Source organism: Mastomys coucha, unplaced genomic scaffold, assembly GCF_008632895.1.
Source record: "Mastomys coucha isolate ucsf_1 unplaced genomic scaffold, UCSF_Mcou_1 pScaffold15, whole genome shotgun sequence".
NCBI classification, from domain to species: Eukaryota; Metazoa; Chordata; class Mammalia; order Rodentia; family Muridae; genus Mastomys; species Mastomys coucha.
The window spans coordinates 13774813-13790683 of NW_022196897.1; the positions used below are offsets into that span (position 1 = coordinate 13774813).

Genomic DNA, 15871 nt, shown 5'->3' on the forward strand with positions numbered 1-15871 from the left:
CAAGAGTCAACATAACAGGTCAGGTGTGTACTACCATACCAGGCTTATTTTGGTGCTGGAGGTCAAACCCAACCTTTGTACATGCATCCTATTAACTGAGCCACGTCCTTAGGCCCCAAAATGTCTTAGAAATGCCCATTTCCCCTCTGCATGAAAGAGTCCCATGAGCTACCTGGCACTCCCTGTCCCTGCTTGACCTACATAGACAGGTACAGGCCCTGTTTGTCCACTGTCTCATCTCTGGCTGCAGCAACCCACAGATGTCTGCAAACGAAGAGCCTGAGGCTGTCTGTCTCCCTGTCCTGGGAACTAACTGCCTGGGGACGTGACAGGAGGTTCATGGACTGGGAGGGTCAGAGACTTTCACCATTGCCTGAGTGCTGGCATCTCTAACTGCACTAGGTGCCCAAGGTGCCTAGTGAGTAAGGCCAGATCCTTCCCCAGGCCTTTGCCTGAAGTGCTGGGCTTAGAAGGCTGTGTTCTCCATAAGGCTGTGCTCCCCATAGAAAGGTTGTGGTCCCCAATAGTAAGTCCAGCAAAGTAACCCTCAAACTGGCTGGCTTGTAACTCCCAGAAATGCAAGCGGGCAAAGGCTGCTCCCAGCAAGACTGGTCTAAAGCACAATGAGGGGTTTCACTCTACCACCGAGCAGAGCCCACAAGCTGATCTCTTGCCAGAGCACAATCCTGTTGGTCAGTTTTGGACACTAGATCATAGTTATCTTAACGCTGGGCCTGAAGCTTTGGATATCCAGCTCACCTGGCACAACATCCAGACTTGAGCCACCAACAGGCCAAGGAAGATGGGGTATATGAGTGGAGAACCTGCAGAGCATCCCACAAAGGTTCTTGCCCTTGTATCCCATCCCTAGCCTTAAATCTAGTCTCTTGGTAGTTATCCATCTCCTGGCTGGGGCCACAGGCTGTGTCTCTAGCTCCTGTACAGAGTCCACTTCACCCCAGGAGTCACCCTGAGCTTCAGGGTACCTCCATTGGCTGGGATACTGGGGCTTCTGGTATCTCTGAGTCATTCCTTAGCCTAGTCCTGGAAGCTTCAAGCCTGCATACATCTTATGTAGGCCTAGAGTGTCTTCAGCCTCTGAAGCTACTGCTGAATAAGCTCACCCTTTCTGGTTCTTTCTGAGCTCTGGCTGGCTGGCTCAAACACCTCTCTAAGATGACTGCTTCAATCTGGCTTCTCTCTTGGCCTCTGACTGAGTTGCTCTGCTTGGCCTCTAACTAACTGTCAATCTCTTTTGTTTTGTTTTGTTTTGTTTTGTTTGGAGACAGGGTTTCTCTGTGTTGCCCTGGCTGTCCTGGAACTCACTCTGTAGACCAGGCTAGCCTCGAACTCAGAAATCCACCTGCCTCTGCCTCCCAAGTGCTGGGATTAAAGGTGTGCGCCACCACCACCCGGCTCTGTCAATCTCTTCTAATCTTCTCACTCCTTCTCAGTCTCTGACTCCTTCTGTCTTCATCTATGTCCACCTTTTTTCTCTCTTCAGCCCATCTCTGTAAAATTCCCCCAGTAAAACTGCCTCCTTTCTTCTCTCTGCTCTGCCCCCAAACAGCTCCCCTTTCCTTTCTCTTGTGAGAGTTGAGCATATGCTCTTCTGTCAAATCTCTCTCTGATTTGTCACTTTCTCTGCCACGCAATTAGATCTGACTTTTAAACATAGGTACTTCTTCCCACAAATTAACTTTACCTTCATTGCTTGAGATTAAATGTGTGTACTAGGGCAGGTGTGTTTGTGTATTCCAGCCGGGGGGACTAAAGGTGTGTGCAAAGGGCTGAGCTACACTACAACTAGAAATAGGTTTTTTCAGTAAATAAAACGATCTCGAGGTTCACAGTATGATCAAATATTTTGCAACAAGCTTCTTATGGTCTTCTGTCTCAGTGGGAAGATAGACCCCGTGAGTATCAATGAGCTTTGAGTACAGTGTACATGTTGATACAGTTCCTGTGTTCTGTCCTCAGCACTGCATAAACTAGCTATGGTACACACCCATAATACCACTATTTGAGAGATGTAGATAGTAGGACCAGGAGTTCAAGGTCATCCTCTGGGTCATAGTGAGTTCAAGGCATGAGACACATGTTGCACTGCTAGTCCTGGAAGCTTCTAGCCTCCCCATATATCTTATCTAGACCTAGAATGTTTCAGCCTCTGAGACTTACTGCTGAATAAGTAAGGCAGACAAAGCGAGGTTTCACATCACCCTCAATGCAGCAGCTGAAATGAAAAAAAGGAAACAATCAAATAGTCAGGGCTAATGAAGATATGGGGAATTTAGAATCCTGTGCATGGCTGGAGAAATGTGGCCAGGCAGGGCCCGGAGAAATCACATGGCAGGGCTGGAGAGATGGCTCAGTAGTTAAGAACATATTTTCTGGCAGAAGACTTGGGGTTTAGTTCCCAGCACCCACATGGTGACCCACAACCATCCTTACCTCTGGTTCCAATTCTAGTGTTTTCTTCTGGCATCTGTGGACACTGTGTGCACGTACACACATGCAGGTGAAACACTTACACACATAAAATAAAATAAAAACAATACACCATTTTAAATAAGAAATACCCTGGCAGAGCCCCCCACCCCTACTCAATGACCAGTTGGTCCAGCAACACCTCTTCCGAGTGAGCACCCCAAAACAGATGAAAGCAAAGGCTTGGGGTAGGTAGCGGGGAGTGAGAGCTTACCTAGCATGTATAAGGCCCTGGAGTCTACCTCTAGCACCACAAATATATATAATTAGATAAAGGAATTTAAAGTAAATAAATAAAGGCCGGTGTGAATGAGATTACCTGCATGCTCATGTTTATGTTGGCATACCAATCTACGGTGGTGGAAGCAACAGGAAGCAATGAAGAACACTGGGTAAGCTCCAAGGGGCCATCCACACAGCACAGCTGCTTCACCCTCAGCAGGGAGGAAGTTTGCCGCCTGCCACCACAGGGATGGCTCTGAGAATCAGTGCTGAGAAATGAGCCAGTCTCAAAAAGGGTCTATCCTGTAAGCCTCTGCTCAGTGAGCTCCAGGGAGATGAAAGGCAGAAGGTGGCCTTGGGGGAGGGGCTGGGCAGCCAGGGTTTAAATGGAGGTAGTTTCTACAGGGATAGTCTCCGGTGACAGCTGCCCATTTCGTACTCTGAAACCATTGAGATGGTGCAGTCCACGTTGGATCTCACCGTCATCCCCAAGTGCCCTGCAGGAACCAAGAAAAGGGGCAGGAGTGGAGTCCTTTTGGCCCCCACTGTGGGGGTGGACCTGGAGAAAGCACTGAGAGCTGCCCTATGTTGTGGTCTGTACCAGCAAGACAAGCCCTTCCTACCCTGTGTGAGCAAGAGAGTTGGAGAGGGCTGCTCTTGGCTACCGCCCTCTTCTCCCCAGGGCAGAGGTTTCTCCTTGTATCTCTATTTATTTATTTATTTAATTTTTTTAAACAACATCTCTGTATGTAGCCCTGGCTGCTTTGGAACTTGCTATGTAGTTCAGGCTGCCTCAGACTCACAGAGATCCACCTACCTCTGCCTCCTGAGTACTAGATTAAAGGTGTGAGCCACCATATCCAGCTTGGTGTCTCTTGATTATAAGTTGAAAGATGGACAGGCCATGCACATCCAGCTTTCCTGGGCAGTAGACACTCCTTTTTAATCCTGTCTCACCAGAGTCTCCCTCAATTCCTACTTCATTGGCTTAGGTTTTGTAAATTTGCTTCAGAAAACCAGAGATGCCAGAGTCTCTGAGAAGGTGGCGTCAGAGTCAGCTGGCCAACCCGACCCTGCCTGGGTCTTGTTTCATCTCATGGACTTGGTGTCTTTCCATGTCCCCTCAGCCCCTCTGGAGGCTGAGCCAGGGTGGGCACAATAGGCCTGGTCTCCCAGTACTTGCAAGCCTGGCAGCCAAGAGTCTGGCTGCCAGTGATGTGGCAGCATGGTGGAGCAGGTGAAGAGTAAAGTATGCCCATTGCTCACTCTCCTGCTTATAGAACAACCCTACCCACTTCACCAGTGAAATTCTGAGAGCAGAGTCAGGTTTATCTAGCCTCAAACTTCTCCATCTCCGCTTTCTGCAATAAAGCTGTGCAAGATAAACCTTTGTTTAGCAGCTGCATGTAGCTGGAGGCTGCAATAAAAAAATGTGACCTTGTTCATCTGTCTGGGCTCCTAAGAAGGCCTCACATGGGCAGCCTCTGTGTCCCTGTGGCTACCACTGGACTCAAGCTGAATTCACAAGCCTGAGTCACAGCATCAGCCAGCCAGGGGAGTTGCATTGCATCTCTGTGTTGGTCCAGGCACATACATTGAGGGTTGTGATGAAAGCTGGCAAGGTTCATTATGGTCTCAGGCTGACACAGGGGCTGAGCCTGAATGCTGGAGTCTTATTCTGAGGTGACTGGAATAAGAATGGCCCCCAAAGGCTCACATATTTGAATGTTTAGTCAGCAGGGAGTGGCACTAGAAGGATTAGGAGGTGAGGCCTTATTGGTGGAGGTGGAGGTGTGGCCTTGTTGGAGGAACTCTGTCACTGGGGGTTGACTTTGAGGTATCGAAGCTCAAGCCAGGCCCAATGGCTGTGTCTTCCTGCTGCCTGCAGATCGGATGCAGAACTCTCAGCTATGTCTCCAGCAGCATATCTATTGCATGCTGCCATGCTCTCTGCCATGACGACAATGGTGTAAACTTCTGAAACCGTACGCAATGCTCAGTGAAATGCTTTCTGTTTATAAGAGTTGCTGTGGTCATGGTGTCTCTTCACAGAACTCTGCTAAGGCTCCTTCCATACACAAGCGTGCTCCTCCCCACCATGGGCCCTCCGTGTAAACGCTCACTGAGTCCCTGTCAAACAAAGAACAGGACCCATATCCCAGTCCAGATCCTGAAGGGTATGACCAGGAGACACAGGTGGGCTCTTTATCATCATCATCGTCTTCAGAGTGTGGCTTTCTCTTTAGGACAGGGACATGTGTGGGCTCCTAGCCAAGAGCGCTTGGATTCCTTCTGCAGGAGAAAACTGGGTGAGTATTTTGGTTTCTTGCCGTTGCTGCAGAGCCCGTGACTCCCTCTGCTCAGGAATTAGGGCAGGACGGTTTTGGTTTCTGAATGCCTCCCCTCCATTTAAATTGGATGCTCTAATCTCCTTCCTCTTTTGTCCTAAATTTCCCTTAGTGCAGCTGCTTCACAGCTGTTGCCTCCTGCTCTGGAGAAGGCTGAGGGTCGAGTTGGTTGCAGGGCTCATCTCCCAGAAGGGCCAACAGAGCCCCAGATATATCCTTCCCAGTGGGTATAGCAAAGGGGTCAACTTGTACCCTTCGTTGGCCATGGTAGGTAAGAGCTGGGCATATTGTTTACAGAAAGAAGTCCAGGCTAGGCCAGCCGCTAGGCTGACATAGTCATTCAGAAAGTGAGCACTGGTGGCCTGCCATGTGCCAGGCCTGGGGACACAAGACACAACAATCCATTCATGTGCTCGATCATTCACTCATTTAACAATTGGCCTCTGAGTTCAAGGCCAGGGCTCAGAGGTCAGGTCTGACTCCTCAAGGCTCTGGCCCACAGGATACAGCCCTAAGGGTAAGGCTCAGGAATGGCATTTGTGCGGTGCAGTTCCTCTGCTCCTCCCAGCCGAGCCTGGTACCCCAGGACTGCCAAGGGAAAGTGGGGGCAGCAGGGTGGATCTGAGATCCCATCGGGGCCTTCACAGGATGGGGCCGCAGGGGTCTGTGAGAGTCTTCTGCCCACTGATGGCGCTCCCCAACACCGTTTCCCTTCACCACAGAAGGGCTGCAGCCTGCAGCCTTGGTCCCACCTCATGCTCCCTCCCTTCATTCCACTGGTCCTGGAGGAGATGGTAGCTAAGTGTGGTTTGGCATGAGAAGAACACCTGTCTGCCATCTCGTCTCTGGCAGGACTGTGGGAGCAGGGCAAAGACAGCCCAAAACATGTAGAAGGACCTGCACACTCACTGCTCACACTGACATACGCTGCACTAACAAAGGCGTGCACTTGACAGGTACACGCCTGGCTGCTGGCAGGGATTGGAGTGGACTAGAAGCATCAGCTTAGGCTGCAGCTGCTGTGGTTGGTGCTACCAGAGAGGATGGTGTCCAGGGGTGCCCTGTGTATTACGGAGCCAGGAAAACAGACAGGGTTATCACAGCACAATTAAAAACACACACAAATAATTCTTCTTCCTATGATGTCATAGTGCTGTAAATAATGAAGCTTCACTAATGCTGGCCTTCCTCACCCTGCAGGCAGGCAGTGGGGGCAGAGCAAAGCTGGCAACAGCGGGGACTGCAAGAAACAAACATGGAACTTCCATACTAATCTTGTTTAAATAACAACTGTGTTCCCCACAGAGGCAAAAAAGGAGGCCAAACCGGCCCTGCCCACTGGATGGACCTGGAAACCATGTGTCTACTGGCTGTCAGTGGACTGGCCCTGGCTATGAAGTTCCAGGGCCAAGCAGGCAGCCTAAAATCCTAGGGGTGTCTGAAAGACGAGCTCAGGCTGCCCAGGACATCAGGCTGTACCTTGCTCAGGAGCTCTGATGCTTCTCTTATCTTCCTGGGGTCCATCCTTGGCTGCAAACCCGTGTGTATGAGTACACCAAGTTCACCACTCACCACAGCACCCACTCCAAAGCCTGAGCAGATGGCTTCAGCCTGGTCACCAGGCTGAGGGTGACCACAGGGCAGGATGCTATTTGCTTGTCCAGAGGGCCAAGGGGCCTGCAGGAGTCGCAGGGTGCACAACCAGCCACGCCCGATGGCACTCCCTCCATACAGTACCAGCTACCTGGCAGGTCCCATCTCTTGGCGCCACCACAAGTGCCACTACCAGAAGCCTGGATTTGATAGATCTCTGTATGAATATTCATGCAGCATCCAGCAGGCTGTCATTAATATTCCAAGAAAGGGAAAAGAATACCTGTCCTCATTTAATGAGTTAGGAGGGAGGTCAATCTGCAGCTTATGACTACTACATCTACCTATGGGCTTCCAAGCTTGACAAGACGTCCACCCTGCCCTCGCTCCTTCCCCCACCCCACCCTCTGACAGATGACCCCTCAAAATTCCTGCCTACCTTAGTGGTCATTGCCCTCCTGACCAATCCGGCTCTCTCTTTCAGCTTCTGGCCAGCCTCACCACACCCTTTCTTTTTAGCTTCCTCTGTAGCTCCAGCCGAAAGCACCCACTCCACCCACAGTCCCATTGTAACAAGATACCAAGGACTGTGTACCAACCCATCAAGCTTGTTTATAGGCCTCATGTTCTCAAGTAGTTGACACAGCCTTGCCCCTAGACCTGGTCAGTGGTTCCCACAGGCTCTCCTGTCCTGCCCAGGGTTCACAGTTAGATACAAGCCCAGCCTAGAGTAGCATCGCTATAAGCCAGACCTCCAGGGAAGACAGTATCTGCTTCATTCCTTGCTGCTCCTGTTGATATAGGAGACCCCGAGGCCCAAGGCTCTAGAGGTCTTGGGCTGGTTCAGGACTCAGGGCTAGCAGCTTAGCTATAACCCCTGTCCTGGGAGATGGTCACCGTTGGCCCCACCAGAGATATATGAGAATTCTGCCCCAGACTTCGGCTTCTGGGGGACTAGCTGCTTTGGAATGAGATTTCCTAGGGCTGACAGTACCAGAGTCCTCAAAACACAGCTCAGCAGCACCGCACCCCGTGCCTCCCCCTGGGTCCACAGCACCCTCCTGTGGCTGCTCTTCTGCAGGAGACTAGGAAAGCAGTGAGGGGGTGGGGTGGGGATAGGGATGGGGTAGCTGGCCAGGCAGGGAAGGGTCACCTGGCAGCCTGTGCCCTTCAGTCTGCCACCCCACCCCCAGGCGCAGTGCGGGCCACACAACTCTGCCTGAGGCCCCATGTGACACAGCTGCCAACAGGCCTGGGCAAGCAGCCTGGTGGGGTGGGGGAGGGGCACTGGGCCCCAGATCGCTGAATCAGCTTGCTCTGGGCAAGGCTGCTGCTGCTGGGGGGCAGCTCCCTCTTTTGGAAACTGTTGAGGAGGCAAGCCAGAATGCTGGGATTTCCGGAAAATCTCCTCTGCTTGCTACAGCCTGGGACTGCTGCTTCCTGGGAGCTAGTGCCTCTGGGGGAGGGAAGGCTTCCTAGGAGGGCCGGGCCGAAGAGGACCCTTCTTTCTAAAGTCCAAAAACGAAGACGAGAAAGGCACCCTGCTGCTGTAGATCTAGCACGTTTTGTGTGTGTGTGTGTGTGTGTGTGTGTGTGTGTGTCTCTCCCCAGAAAACGCTGAATCAGCAAATGAAGGCGCCGCCGGCTCCCTCCCCTCCTCCTCACACGCTGGCAGGGACTGAGCCTTCCCAAGGTCAGAGGACATCAATAACCGCAGCTGAGTCTGTGGCGGCATAGGTCTGTGCTCTGGGTTGCCCCTGCCATCCTTGGGAGTAGGGACCATCGGGCTCTCTTCCTCACACTACCCTGGGAAGGTCACAGGTACTGTGTTTGTTTGGGTTTCCATCAGGGACTGCAGAAGCTGCTGGTTGGTACAAGGGCAGCAAATGGGTGTTCAGAGCCACTAGTCCATCCCAAGCCTGGGGCCCTGCAGCATCTGCATTCTCATTTCTAGAAAACCCCAGCCGCTGCACCGGCACCCTTCTTGTCACTAGCCTTCTGCTCTGCTGGCTCCTTAGCTCTAATCCTATTTGTGACTGATGGAGAATATACAAATTCTCTCCAGGGTTATAGGCAACAGCGAGCCTACTACACCTCACAGGGGATAGGAAGAATGTGAGTCATGGGCAGCTTTAAGCGTTCTTTCCTTCTGTGCTTCCCACACCTGGTGAGCTTTGCTACTCCAGCCGGCTCACCTCCACTCCTTCCTTCTTGGCCCTAGCTCCCAGCCATCTAGTCCCAGGTCTTCATGGGCACAGTCCCCTCTCCTTAGACACCCCTTTCTTGTGGTGGTGGTGGTGGTGAGGTGTAGATCCATCCTCCAGGAAGACCTAGAACCCAGTTCCTGTTTCTCAAATTAACATCTAGCCCCCTGACACTAAGTGCTCATATTAGGTCCCCTGAGCCAGCCCTAGCAGGGCAGCTCTGCAAACCTCAGAACCGACCTAGCAGGCAGCTTGATTCTTGTCCCTCACTCCTCCCTCCCATCCACTGGGTAGCAGGCAGCCCCTTGCCTACCCTTCACAAAGTCAGTTCACAAGGCTAGCCTGAGAGCTGTCCTTGTCCCTTTTTCTACCTCATGGACACCGGGGGTCTAGGGTACAGCAGCTGACCAGGTGGTGGCTTTATTACTGTTGATCCTGTTTTCCTATGCAGCCACAGAGGACTGTGTCCATCCTGTCTGGCTCCTCATTACCTCCCCTGCCCCTGACTTTGCCTGCCCTGCCCTGCCCTTCAGCAGGCAGCTCATTCCCATTTTTATACTTTTATATGCTGCCTTAATAAACAGACAAATCTGCTGGAAACAAGCATTTTAGCAGAATGCCCCAGCCTGGGGAGTAAAGTGTCTCTACTCTGCAGAGACACAGTAACTACTGGTGTTTCTTGAGCTATGCCAATGGATGGCTTCAAAATGCTGCTTTTTCCAGGACCTAGATCACTGCCTGGCTTACAGCATCTGTCACCGAGGGCAATCACCAGCCTTCCTCGGACAGGCTGCAATCCTAGGCACAACTCAAAATGTCACCTAGAGCCACAGGCTGACACACTCAAACAGTGCTAATGACCAGGCAATGTGACCCATAAACCTGATCAGAGACGCCGGGAGGGAGTTGCTTCATAGCCTCCAAGTCCCAGAAGGGTTCTTGGCTATGAGGAGGAGCTGGTTCAGCCAGGGTCTTCCAAGGCCTTGTGATACCACTAGGAAGCCATGGCTTCCAGAGCATGGAGCAGGTCAGTACCCTCAGTGCTCAACTCTTGGCCCTCAGCTACCTTGGGTGTGAGCAGCGTGTTCTTCGCAGCCATGTTCCTTGTGCTCAGTAGCCTCTCACCCACTGGACAGTTAGGGTGGCATCTACTCAAACAAGGTGTTACATCGTGATTTCTTGTTCTTCCCAGCCAAGGATCATGGGAAATGGCTTCTTTGGAGGCCAGCTGCCTATTGCATGTTCAGCTCTGGGTTCCATTCCCAGTACTGTAAAGTGAACCAAGCAACCAACCCACCACTTCAGACTCACAGAAAACAAAGCAGGTCTAGGGAAGTTCCTGGAAAGTACATTGTCCTCTCAGGTGTGATGAGTAGCTTAGAACGCTATGGGTTACTGCCACTGCATAACCACACTCACCATGACCATCTGCTATTGAACCCAGCTTTGGATTCTTGGATAAGTGTGCCCTAGCAGCCACCCTAGGACCATCCCTCAGCATGGCTTTTCCTGGGCCAGGAGGCCCATCTATACTAAACCCTAGCCCTGGTCCATGAAGCTAACCTTCCTATAACCCCTTCTCCTCAGACAGCCTGAGCTGTCTGGGGCAAAGGATTTTGTAGTTTACTCTTACCAAATACTAGAACTTGGGTGGGGGCCTGCTGGTAGACTCCTTTAATTCCAGGAGGCAGAGGCAGGTAGACTGCTATGAATTTGAGGTCAGCCTGGTCTGTATAACCTAGGCACATAGTGAAACTCTATATTAAAAACAAAACAAACTCAGGGCTGGAGGGTATGGCTCATTAGTTAAGAGCACTGATGGGGGCTGGCGAGATGGCTCAGCGAGTAAGAGCACTGACTGCTCTTTCATAGGTCCCGAGTTCGGATCCCAGCAACCACATGGTGGCTCACAACCAACCATAATGAGATCGGATGCCCTCTGACGCCCTCTTCTGGTGTGTCTGAAGACAGCTGCAGTAAAATTACACCGGGGTGAGCAGGGCCTACAGAGGTCCTGAGTTCAACAGCAGCCACATACATGATGGCTCACAGCCATCTGTACAGCTACAGTGTACTCATACACATAAAATAAACTAAATCTTTAAAAAAAAATAGTACTGATAATTGTCCCAGAGGACCTTGGGTTGGTTCCTAGCATCACATGGTAATGCACATGGTAGTGTACAACCAACCATCTATGTCTCAGTTCTAAAATGATCCAGTCTTCTGGCCTTTGTGGGCACCAAGTCATACACGGCACACATACATGCAGGAAAAACACACATTCAAAACAAAAATAAACAATCTTTTTAAATACACACAGACAGAGACCCAGCAAACCTCCAGCTGGATATGGTGACTCATGCCAGTAATCACAGCATTTGAGAGTTTGAAGCCAGCCTGAACAAGTTAGTGAGACCCTACCCCCTACCTCAAAATCCCTATAACAGAGCTGGAGAGAGATGGTTCAACAATTACGAGCACTGGCTGCTTTTCCAGAGGATCTCCATTTTACATGGTGGTTCGTAACTGTCTAACCCAGTCCCACAGACTCTAATACTTTCTTCTGGCCTCCATGGGTACTGGGCATGCAAAAGGTGCAGAGATACATGCAGGCCAAACACCCATACATGTGGAATAGAATTAGAAAAAAAAGAGCCTCAGTAACACAACCCACAAACACCTGTTTGTGGAAACCTGTTTCTTGTTCCCCCCAGCATGTAGACATTGCATCTTCATGTATGCATGGCACCTGCAAGCTGCTCCCATCCTTCCTGGACAGCACCAGAAACCCAGCCCTCAGTTTCATTGACCAATTCAACTCCAGGCCCTTGGCAGACCACCTGACTGCTGAACCACTGGTTTTGAGGCTTCAACACTTAGCATTAAAATCGACTGCTTTCAGAACTATGACGTAGTAGATGACATCCTTTGAAAAGGACAAGATCTCTGACTTTACAGAGATACCAGCACTGTCCCCTTGTACTTGTCCAACATGCATGAGGCTCCAGGACAGCAAAATGTAAGCAATCACCCCATCAGCACATTAAAAAAATAGGTTTAATGCAGGTGATTCATCTCATAAAGAATTTAACAGGCACTCAGGACACTGGGCAGCTGGGTGTGCAATGAGTGACAAGGTTCCATCATTCCCTCCCACCACCAGCCCTGACACACCCACCATCACCCAGCAAATTGGGGCTTCAGGCCACTCTGAGGAACATAAGCTAATTAACAAAGAACAATGCTGCTTTGGGGGAAGAGTGGGCTTTAGTGCAAACAATTCTCTGCAGCAAGCAAGCAGCAGCGGGGTCCACTGAGAAGGCACCTCATCTCCTATGCTGGGAGGCAGACAGATTTCCTCCATGAGCCCTCTTGCCAGACCAATGGCGACAGCAGGCTACAAGAGCTAGGTCAATAGTTCTACATCTTTGCTTCCCCTGTTTGGGTTTCTTAAGATTCTCATCAGTGGAATACAACTAGTTTACTTGGCAGGGTAGGGTCAAAGGGGCCACCCCCATGCCCAGGGTGTGGGGTGACAATTTGGGGTGAAGCATGTGTTAGCAGGATATGCTCAATGTCCTGCCCCTGGAGTTACTGTTCAAACCACTTCACTTGCCACCCAGTGAGAGCCATATCCCACCCCTGCCAGAGGCCAAAGGTGGTCAGGTACTCCATCTTTTATCTCACAAACCAGGCCTAACAGCATGTGGGAAAGGTGCAGCTAGCACATCCAGGCTGTCCACAGGGCTAGTAAATATCACTGAGGGGGTACAGTCGGTTTGCTCCTGTTTTCCACAGGTCTGGCCAAGACTTTGGGAAGCGGCTGGAGGCCCCATCCCTCAGAGACAGTAAAAACTCCCAATGTTAAGCAGAAGTGTTTTTCTAGGGTCTTTTGGGTTTCAGAGCTCAGCACAGCTTGATACACAGACCTGCCCAGGGTGTGGACCTGCTCTGGAGTCCAAGCCTCGGTGCCTGTGCTCCCTTGTACCAGGGACTAGCCAATCCCATAGTCCTGCTAAACTGCACCTATGCAAACCAAGGTGACACTGAGGCCTGACTTGGGGTTCAAGACTGACACGGCCACTTGTGACAGCAGAGAGTGGTCCATGGACTTAGGATTCAAGCAACTCAAAGTGGGTGCAGTTAGTGGCAGTAGTGTGTCTGCTTGTATAGCCAGATGGGTCCCTGAGGCTATAGCCAGGAACAGGGCACATAAAGGGGCCGTGCAGCCCAAAGGCACCCCTTCGTGTCCCACTGGTTGGGCCTGATGTTGTTGAGGATGTTACACAGAAGGTCTCAAGGTGGCGAACATACAGATGGGCTACCCACTGGACAACCTGAAAACACACAGGCAACCCAAGGCAAGAGGCTTAAAGCCTTAAAGGGGGATGTCACATCTGGGAAAGCGCGCAGGAAGGATAGCACAGAGGCCAACGAGGAGACTGTGGTGTCCCCACTACAGAGTCATCTCAGCCCTTTTCTCCCCTCAATGGGAGTGTGTGCTTCAGGCCTTACCTCTGGGATTGGGCAAAAAAAAGCCCCTACTACCCCACCCTCCAAGAAAGAAGCTTGACATGGCACGATCAAGAGCCCCATAGAGGGTGAGCTGCCGTCACATGTCCACAAAGACCATGAAGCACCAGCCCAGCCCCCCAACCAGCAGCATGGTCACATGGATGCCATAGATGAGCAGCTCGTTCATGAGGCGGAAGTCCACGCGCCTCCGCCCCAGCAGCAGCAGCAGCACTGACAGCTTGAGCTGGAAGCGCAGCAGGACCCGCACGCCCAGGTACTGCAGGCAGAAGAGCAGGGCCAGCGCCCCCCAGAGGGCCGCAGTGAAGAGGCTGCAGCTGAAGTAGAGCAGGAAGCGTATAAAGCCATAGAGCCAGCGGCTCTTGACATACACATCGAAGTTGTTGTACTTGGTGCGGGCCAGGTGAGAGGTTCTCACTGGCCCGCAGGCTGCGTGCAGGCAGGTGGTGTGCGGGCCGTGGAAGGAGCGCACCCGCCGCGGGATGGGCATGACCGGCATTGGGCCCTGGGGCAGTGCTGTTTTGCAGTGGCGGTGCAGTGTCCAGATGGCTAGCATAGGGGTCAGCAGCATCTAGGAGCCCTCAGCTGAGTCTTGGGGGAGGTGTTGGCCTGCAGGGAGAAATACAAGGAGAGTGCCGGGTGAGTTCCTCAAGGGTGTCCCTGTCAGTCAATCAGTTGCATCCCAATGTTGCATTTATAACTCTTTTCATAAAAGTCCTCAACCTGTGCAGGCCAAAGGTTAACATTCTACCTCACAGTGCTGGGAAAGGAAAGCAACAGGAACTATGCCCCTCTCAGCATCGGCCCGGGAGGAGGGTCCCCTCTAAGGGCTGCCAGTGATAGAACGTGGACAGTAGTGCTCTAGCTAAGCTCACTCCTTAGTTTCTTGAAGACCCACACACTCCGCTACTGGTAGCTTTCCATGGGCCCATTACTCCCCAATACTTCCACAGTGACTTATCTAATAACAATCTCAAGACACTCCATGCAGAATCACGAAAGAATTGGGATGAAGGCACTTAGCGAGACCCCAAGGTCACTTGCTGGGCCTGAACTCTGACAGGTTATTTTGGCAGGTTATCATCTCACCTCCCACTGCTCTTGCTCTGTAAATGGAGGCACCACGACCTCTTCCCTGGGGTCTGCCTGTACAAAGAAGCATAGCTGGCTTGTCTAGGCTGGGCACAGTGCCAGAATTCTCCAAACTGGGACACAGAGAGGAGCAATGCGTGTGGTTCCTTGTTTCACCAAGCAAATGTCATTTGCAGCTGCCTATGTTAATTTGCAGATGGAAAAAAAAAAAAAACCCTAAATTTCAAACTATAGGAAACTAGAGACCAAAAGTTGGTAACAGGACAGGGCAGCATCGCCAACAGGCTTTTGCGACTTCCATTCCATCAGTTTCCTTCACCGCCGCAGGTCCTGAGCAAATGGCCGCTAGTGCAGCTGCAACCGAGGCGCAGTGGGAGGAAACCTGTCCGGAGCCGGGGAGGTTTAGCTACGTTTTACCCAGCTAGCCAGGCAATGGCCCTCATTCAGGCGTGTCACTGGACACCACAAAGGAGGGGTTTGCATTTCGCAGCAGGTGTACTCGGGTGCACGCCATGGGGCGGCCCGGCACCGGGGCACGCGTCTCTGCGTACGGGACCCCAGAGCAGGAGGTCGAGCTCTCCAGGGCCCGCTAATTCGCGCGTGGAGACACGGCCCTCACAAGCCCGTACGCTACGCGCGACCCCGGCCCTCAGCCCGCGTTCTCTGCAGGCGCCACTTCCGGTGTCGGGGCGCCGTTGCCGTGGAGACGGCCCTCAGGTTCGCGGCCGGTCCCCGCCCGTCCTCGGCGGCTCACCCGGTGCCCTCTCCGTGGCGGTGCCGGTGTCTGGAACCATGCGGCAGGCCGACGGCGCTGGGGACCGGGCCTGCGGTTGAGCCTGTGCCCCGGGGGTGCGACGCCAGGGCGGGCACATGCCGCCGAGGATAGGGTCGCTTCGTGCGGCCCTTCAGTTGCCCCCGGCTGGCTCTGGCCCGGAGGGGAAGGCGCGCCCGGGCCGGGCCGGAGGCGTTTGTCCCAGCGTGGGAGCCGTAGTGTCGTCCCTCGGCGGCCACCGTACACGGTCTTCACGCCCCCTCCACCCGCGCCGACACGGTGAAGCCTCGCAGCCCCCGCCGCGGGCCCGCGCGGAGCATCCAGGAATTCCTCATTAGCCGAGGACGCGCGCTAGCGTGCGCGCGCCGCGAGCCGTCCATGACGTCGTGGCCCGCGGCCTCAGCCGGAGGCGTGACCTATCCTGCGCATGCGCAGATGGGAGACCTAAGGGCGCCGAGGCTGGTCGTCTCCGTGTCAGTGCGCGTGCGCGAGTGTGGGAGGGGCTTTCTCGCTCTGGTGTGAGCTAATTGTCTCCTATCTGGTGGTGCGGTGGAGCTCTCCTCTGTGCCAACGGGCGCCGCTGGCACCCAGAGAGCAGTGACGGTTGCAGATGA

General features: G+C 52.7%; 1 protein-coding gene across 2 annotated transcripts; it reads right to left on the bottom strand.

The window, feature by feature from the left end:
- Positions 1–11898: 11898 nt before the first annotated feature.
- Positions 11899–15660, bottom strand: Tmem250 (transmembrane protein 250). 2 transcript variants are annotated; one of them, XM_031369399.1, is made up of 2 exons: positions 15240–15660; positions 11899–14002 (listed from the first exon to the last, which is right to left on the bottom strand). In XM_031369399.1, the coding sequence occupies exon 2, from the start codon at positions 13962–13964 to the stop codon at positions 13473–13475; it is 492 nt and encodes a 163-aa protein (XP_031225259.1). In that variant the 5' UTR covers positions 13965–14002; positions 15240–15660; the 3' UTR covers positions 11899–13472. The 2 variants fall into 2 exon arrangements, with proteins under 2 accessions (XP_031225259.1, XP_031225260.1); XM_031369400.1 differs by lacking the exon at positions 15240–15660 and adding an exon at positions 14483–15229.
- Positions 15661–15871: the final 211 nt, after the last annotated feature.

Excerpts from the sequence above, each read along its gene's own strand:
- Tmem250 (XM_031369399.1), bottom strand. The coding sequence starts at position 13,964 with ATGCTGCTGACCCCTATGCTAGCCATCTGGACACTGCACCGCCACTGC.